Genomic DNA, 7,343 nt, shown 5'->3' with positions numbered 1-7,343 from the left:
AATCCCCCTCCTTCCTTCCTTCCTTCCTTCCTTCCTTCCTTCCTTCCTTCCTTCCTTCCTTCCATCTTTACTCCATTTCTTCCTTCCACCCTTTTCTTCTGCCTCCCTTTCTCCCTCCCTTCCATCCATCTATCTATCTTTCCTCCCTTCCTTCTTCCCTCCTTCCTCCCTTTTGTCCTCCCTCTCTTTCTCTAGTCTGAGCCTTTCTCTGCCTGATGAATCCCTTACAACATGCCTGAGTGTCTACGTAGCCTCTGCCCCAAGCCCTCCTAACGCCCTGATGCCCTTCTGGCCAGCTCTCATCATTTGCAGAGCCTTCCTCCTCCTAAGCTCCCATCAGCCTCCATGTCACCTTTGCCCACTGGTCCCAGGTTTGCTGTCAGGGACCAAAGAGAATCCTTAGCTCTTGCTCCAGTCCAACCTAGTGATCCCCCTTTCTAGGCAGCCTTTGTCTGAAGCCCCCAGGACCGTCTCGAGAGGCCACCTGTGCCTCTTCTATAGACCTCTCACTGCTTGCAAGTTTTTCCTTACGTCAGGCCTTTGTCACCTTAGTTGGACCTCTGCAGCTCAATGTTATTCTTAAAATGGGGAGCCCAGAACCAAGCTTAACAGTCTGGAGATGGTCTGACCACAGGTGAGCACAGTAATGAGCATGGAATTGGAAGCAGGCAGTGAGTGGGTTCAAATACCGCTTCTGCTGCAGCTACAGGGTTACAGGCAAGTCCCACTCCCCCTTTCTCTACCTCAGTTTTCTCATCTGTAAAAAGGGGGAGAATTGGCCCATCTGGGCTTAAAGGCCCCTTCCAGTTCTCAATCTGTGATTGTGGGATCATTTTTTTTTTTGACCCAAAGCATTCAATGAGGACATCTTAGTACATATCAAATCCCCAGGACACCGGACAGCCCAGGGCGCAGAGTCTTTCCCAGAAACATAGCTGCTAGCCTCGGACTTTCTGATATCCATATTTTTTTTAACTACTGCAGATCAAATCAGAGCAGCTGAGTTTGCCACAAGCTCAAAATGCCATTTCCTTTCAGAATTAGCTCATCTTCAGGGCCTCAGTAAAGCCAAGACCTGATCTCATAGGCTCTCTTTGATTCCATTTTTGCCCTAGAAAGGTCTGAATTCATGGCGAGAGGCTTCCTCTTGGAGAACAATGCTGAGAGGAATGTGAGCATGGTCAGACCTCATCTTCCCCAGGGGAAGGCTGGGGGTCACGTTCTGCCCATGCTACAAGCAGATTTTTCCTCTTAACTTCAACTAGGGCTCTTTTGTTTCTTCTTTGCAAGGAGACTGAGCTCTGCGACCCTTCCCAACAACTGTCTAGCTCTTCAGGCCACATTTTCTGGGCTTTCTGGGAGCTCAGAATGGTCTTTATTAGTACTAGCTGTGTGTACAGGTAGAGCGAGGGGACCCCAAAAACAGCTTTCCCAGAAGTGCTGGACTCAGGGAGGCTGCTAGGTGGCTCAGTGGCTTGAGAGCCAGGCCTAGAGAGGGGAGCCTAGAGATCTTAGCTCAAATCTGGCCTCAGACACTTTCCAGCTGTGTGACCCTGGGCAAGTCACTTAACCCCCATGGCCTAACCTTTACCACTCTTCTGCCTTGGAGCCAATACACAGTGTTGACTCCAAGATGGAAGGTAAAGGTTTAAGAAAGAAGAAGTGATGCCTCAGATGTATGTTTACAGCCTGACCTATGACCTCTAGCAAATGCTCAGGTGAAGGACAGGAGCAGGGTCTGCGGCTGGAGTTGGAGTGACCCTGGGGACAGACAACCCAACTGTGGCTCACGTGGAAAGCTGGCCATCTTTTTGATTACTTGCCAAGACATTTCACAACCAAAGATCTAGGGCTTAAAGGGTCCCTCGAGGGCCTCCAGTCTAACCTAACCTCACTTTGTAGATGAGGAGCCCGGGGTTCAGAGGAGTGAGGCCACCCGTCCAGGGGCCTATATGCAGGATTCAAACCCAGGTCTTCCTGGCTCCAAGCCGAGCATTATATCTACTCTACATCAAGAGCACGTAATCTTTCTTGTGTTGGGGATCCCCATTTGCAAGACTAGTAAAGGCTACGGACCCCGTTAGTGTCAGAGTATTTTGGATTGAATGAAATGCCAGATTCCAGTTCGAGGTTTGTGACACTAAAGAGGTCTTTTATTTTTTGGACCCACGTTCACGGACCCCCTGAAATCTGTCTATGGAGTCCAGGGGTCCATGGACCGCAGGCGAGGAGCTCTCGTCCCTCCCTTGCAGGCTTTGGGCTGTTCTTCAATCATTTTCAGGTGTGTCCAATGCTTTGTGGCCAAAGCATTTGGTCATTTGGGATTTTCTTGGCAAAAATACTGGAGTGGTTGGCCATTTCCTTGTCCATCTCATTTTACAGATGAGGAAACTGAGGCCCATAAGGCCAAGGTCACATGGCTAGGACGTGCCTGAGGCCGGGTCTTTGGGGTTCCGAGCCCTGAGCCCTCCCCACAGCCCCCAGATGCTGCCTCTACCCAGCGCTGGAAGGCCCTTTCACGAAGGCAGAGCACGGGGTGTGAGAGGAGAGGCCGGGGCCTCGCCGGAGTGACCGCGTGAAGGCGCGCCTCGGCCCGGGCCGGAGGCTCGGCTCCCCACCTGCTCCATGAACTCGAACACCGAGGGCATGGCGATGGTGGCGGGCGCCTCCTCGATGATCTTCTGGTGCCTCCGCTGGATGGAGCAGTCTCTGCCGAACAGGGACACGGCGTTCCCGTACTGGTCGGCCAGGATCTGCACCTCCAGGTGCCGCGCGTGCTGAGCCAGCTTCATGACGAATATCGGGGAGCCCGGGATCTCGCTCTGCACCTGGAAGGAAAGCGGAGCCCCGAGGCTGAGGGCCAGCGTCCTCGCCCAGGACAGGCAGCGGCCCTGCGCCGCTCTGAGTGCCAAGAGAGCTGCCACGCGGGCAAGCTCTGCAGAGGATGAATCTCCTGCCTGGTCAACTGGGGGGCACGACGGTGGGAGGGAGGGAGAGAGTTTGGAACAGACAATGAGAACTGTAAAATAAATGCTTTAAAAAGGGTAGAAAAAGGCACCTAGAAGAGGCAGCTACATGACCCGGGGGACAAAGGGCTGGGCTAGGAGGCCGGCTGTCCTGGCTTCCAGGTGGCCTCAGACCCTTCCCGGCTGGGTGCTCTTGGACAAGTCACTTAAGCCTCACTGCCAGCCCTGACCGCGCGTCTGTGTGAGGCTTAAGGCCGGGACGAGGTAGGGCTGAAAAATGACCCTGATCCTTTGACCTCAGCCACTTCCTGGCTGCCGGCCCCTGGGCGGGTCACTGCCGGCCCGGCGCTCTTCTGCCCGTCCCCGCACGGGGAGTCGCCTCCAGGACTCAAGGGACGAGGCCTTTACACATGGAAGCGACCCGGGCAGAGCGCAGCGCCCGCCAAGCCCTGCCGTCCCGAAGCCTGGCAGGCGCTCACAGGCACATCTGGAGGCCGCTGGCCTCGCTACGGAAACGGCCTTTACAACGCGGGAGGAAAGGGCTGTCGCGGCCATCGCTGCGCCCATTTTAGAGAGGAGGAAACGGAGGCCGGGGGCGCTCCCTGGGCCCCTTCTGGGAACTCTCTCCAGCGGTCCCTTCCCTCCTCCGCTCCTCCCAGCTGCCTTGGAGCCTCAGCCAAAATCTGACCTTTGTGGGTCCCTCTCTGTGCCCTCTGGGACTATCGGTGCAGACGTTCTCTGTGTACACGCACACGTGTGTACACATGCATGTACATTGTGTAAACACATGGACATACATGTGAGGTTGTTTAGGCGTTTTCAGGCATGTTCGACTACTTGAACCCATTTGGGGTTTTCTTGGCAGAGGCCCTGGAGTGGTTGGCCGTTCCCTTCTTCGGCTCATTTTACAGATAAGGAAACTGAGTAAGGAGGGTGCAGTGACTCGCCCAGGGTCACACAGCCAAGGTACTGGAGTGGTTGGCCTTTTCTACGTGTGTCATGCTGCTGGCACACTAGAGCAGACATTCCCCGAGGGGAGGGACCACGGCTTGGCCCTCGGCACAGCGCCAGGCACAAGTCCCCCACTGGCCTGCTGACTCGAGGGCCCGGGGGAGCCCTGGGCCGTGCCGAGGGCCGTCCTCTCCGGGCGGGTCAGTTTGTCTGCCCAAGTGTTCCTTCCACACCCACATTCTGCTCCTCCTCAGTTAGTTATTCATGATTATCCTCGTAATAATGACTGTCACTGGCATGACTGTGATCTCGTATCACTCCGCTGATCTCCACCAAGTTCAGTGTCTGATAAAGTCAGCAAAAAGGCGGAATGGATCGTTTATAAAATCTCCACCCAGCCACAGAAAGACTTGAGACTAGTGGAGCAACCCGCGTGTTTCTAGGGCAGAGGATCCGGGTTCAAACCTGACTGCTGCGCGGCCTACGGTAAATCCCCTCCCTCCCCCGGGCCTCGATTTCTCCTTCTGTAAAAAGAGAGGGTTGCCTAGGAGAGGACCTCGGAGATCTCTCCCAGCTCCAAAGCGCTGTCCTCCTCCTTAGGAGCTTCCGTGCAGCTTCATGACACAGATGGAGCTCCGGAAGTTTGGGTTTTAGAATTTAGGGCTTTCCGACATCCCTGGGGGGGCTCAGTGGATGGAGAGCCAGGCCTAGAGATGGGAGGTCCTGGGTTCCAATCGGGCCTCTGACACGTCCCAGCAGTGTGACCCTGGACAAGTCACTTGACCCCCATGGCCTAGTCCTTACTGTTCTTCTGCCTTAGAGCCAATACTTGGATGGATTCTTTTCCTTCCTCTTTCTTTTCAATGAATGTTACTTTGTTCAGTTACTCGTAGAAATCATTTGGGACCTTCGGCTGGATTCTAGGGCAGAGGACAAGGTCAGAGAGGCGGCGCGGGCCGGGATGGGCTCTTACTTGTCTGAAGAGGTTCGGGAAATCCTCGGCGCTCTCCGCTTTCCGGATCCCCTTCCCTCCGCCACCTTCGGAAGCTTTGATCATCACCGGGAAGCCGATCCTCTCGGCGGCCTGAGTGCGAAAGGCGAAAGGAGCCCCTTGCAAGGTCAGGGAGCTCCCGGGCTCCCCGGCCCCGGCCCCGCGCCGCACCTGCCCTCACCTGCAGGCCCTCCTCCACGTCCTTCACGCAGCCCTTGGAGTACGTCTCAGGAGGGACGCTGATTCTCTTCATCTGCTGGAGATCCTCGTCCTGCCACTCCACCACGAGACCTGGAGGTCAAACGAATGCCTGATGGCCCGGGCTGCTGCCCAGGGGGCCCACGAGGCACAGAGGCCCCCACCCAAGGAGCGGGGCGCTGGGCGGCTGGGGGAGAGAGAGCCACGCCTAGACAGGAAGTTCTGGGTTCCAATCTGGCCTCAGACATGCCCTGGCCGTGCGACCCTGGACAAGTCACTGAACCGCGTTGGCCTAGCCTTCGCCCTTCTGTCTGAAGAGCTGTTACCAGGACAGAAAATAAGGGCTGATTTTTTCGTGATCACGCCCACTTTGCAGAGGAGGGGGCCTGCCTTGGCCATGGATCTGGCCGGTCAGCCGGGGGGAAGGCTCAGGCCTATTGCTGGAGCCCCCGCGGCCGCCCCACCGCCACCGAGGCAGAGCGGGAGGATCTGCTCTTACCACTTCCGCTCCACGGCAGCGTCGGGATCTGCAGGGTCTGCGCCACGATGGTGGAAGCGACCTTGTCTCCCAGGGCCCACATGGCATCGCTGGGAGGGCCTTCGAAGGGAGGAAGGAAAGAAGAGTGAAGAGCCGACGCCTTGCAAGTACTGTCTCGCCGGATCCTCACAAGCCGGGGCTCTTACTGATCCCCATTTTACAGATGGGGAAGACCGAGGTGGTTAGCAGCTAAGTGACCGGCCCAGGGTCACACAGGCAAGAAGTGTCTGAGGCTGGATTTGAACTCAGGTCTTCCTGACTCCAGGCCCAGCTCTGTCCACTGCTGCCTCTAGATGTAACGAAAAGGGCCTAGACCGAAGAGAAGCATAATCCGCCGAGGATGGCCTAAGCTCAAGGGATGCTCTTCAAATCTCCCAACAGTTCTGACGCCCTGACTTCTCTCACTTGGGCGTCCTAGCAAAGGGCCGAGGAGAGAGCCAGGGAGGAGAAAAGGAGAAGGGGCTCCGTCCATCCCTCAGCCTCAGTTTCCTCCCCTGTAAAATGGGCCCAGGAGCCCCTCCCCCCAGGGGAACTGTGAGGATCCAATGAGAAAACCCAGCCAAGAAGTCTTTGGCGAGCCCTAAGCTCCATCGCCGTGAGCCCCAGCTGAATGAGGCTGCGGCTGCTGCTGCCCCCCAACAAGGGGAGCCCCGCTTGAAAGCCGGTTCCCAGCCCGCCCCAGAGGAGGCCTCACCTAGGAAGGCGATGCCATGTTTCTGGAGCAGCTCAGGCAGTTTGGGGTTCTCTGAAGCGTGGCCCCAGCCAGCCCATACGGCCTGGAAACAGGAAACAGACGTCGTCATTTATACCCTGCCCCACCCATATTATGTGCCCCCAACACACACACACTCACACTCACACACAAACACACACTCACATATACACTCACACTCACAAACACACTTTCACACTCATAAACACACACTTATACACTCACGCTCACAAACACACTCACGCTCACAAACACACTCACAAATACACACACACTCGCAAACACACACTCACACGAACACACTCACAAACACACACACTTACACTCTCACGGTCTCACACACTCGCAAACACACACACACACACACTCACACTCACACACACAGTGTTACCTGCACCGGGAGCCTCTTGGAGATATCTACTATGAGTTCCACATTGGCGTAATTGTTATTGTTCGGCCCCCCGGGAACAGGGACGTAGTGGTCTGCCATCTTGATGTACTCTGTCATTGGAGAGGAAGCACCTATTACTGGGCAGCAGGAGGCAGGCTGGACGGCAAGCTGCCACTGGGGCTAAGCTAGAGCTCGGCCACACGGGAGTCTCCAGACCAAAACAGACCCAGCTTCCCGTTTGGGGCCCTGTTTTGTTTCATTTTATTTTTAAAAACCCTCACCTTCTTAGAATCAATACAAAGGATCTATTCCAAAGCAGAAGAGTGGTTAAGCCTGGGCAACTGTCTGAGGCCAGTTTTGAACTTAGGACCTCCTATCTCCATGCCTGGCTCTCTATTCAAGGAGTCACCTAGCTGCTCCCAGGACCTCATTTTACAAAGGATGCCAACTAACTACAGAACAGAGTAGAGAAACCTTAGCATAGAAAAACTGGATGGTCAGGTACTTCCTGGAAGTGTCTGGAAGGAAGGAAGGAAGGAAGGAAGGAAGGAAGGAAGGAAGGAAGGAAGGAAGGAAGGAAGGGAGGAAGGGAGGAA

At 55.6% G+C, this 7,343-nt stretch overlaps 1 protein-coding gene across 1 annotated transcript; it reads right to left on the bottom strand.

The window, feature by feature from the left end:
• Window positions 1-2,618: 2,618 nt before the first annotated feature.
• Window positions 2,619-6,857, bottom strand: LOC123254745 (acetyl-CoA carboxylase 2-like; the record flags this gene model as incomplete). The annotated part of the gene is made up of 6 exons (XM_044683687.1): window positions 2,619-2,828; window positions 4,891-5,001; window positions 5,090-5,199; window positions 5,606-5,704; window positions 6,339-6,420; window positions 6,748-6,857. Coding segments are annotated over 6 exons (722 nt in total), but the record flags the coding sequence as incomplete, so codon positions are not given.
• Window positions 6,858-7,343: the final 486 nt, after the last annotated feature.

The sequence above is a fragment of the Gracilinanus agilis genome, unplaced genomic scaffold, assembly GCF_016433145.1.
Source record: "Gracilinanus agilis isolate LMUSP501 unplaced genomic scaffold, AgileGrace unplaced_scaffold31478, whole genome shotgun sequence".
NCBI lineage: Eukaryota > Metazoa > Chordata > Mammalia > Didelphimorphia > Didelphidae > Gracilinanus > Gracilinanus agilis.
This window is presented reverse-complemented; position numbering and strand designations above follow the sequence as displayed.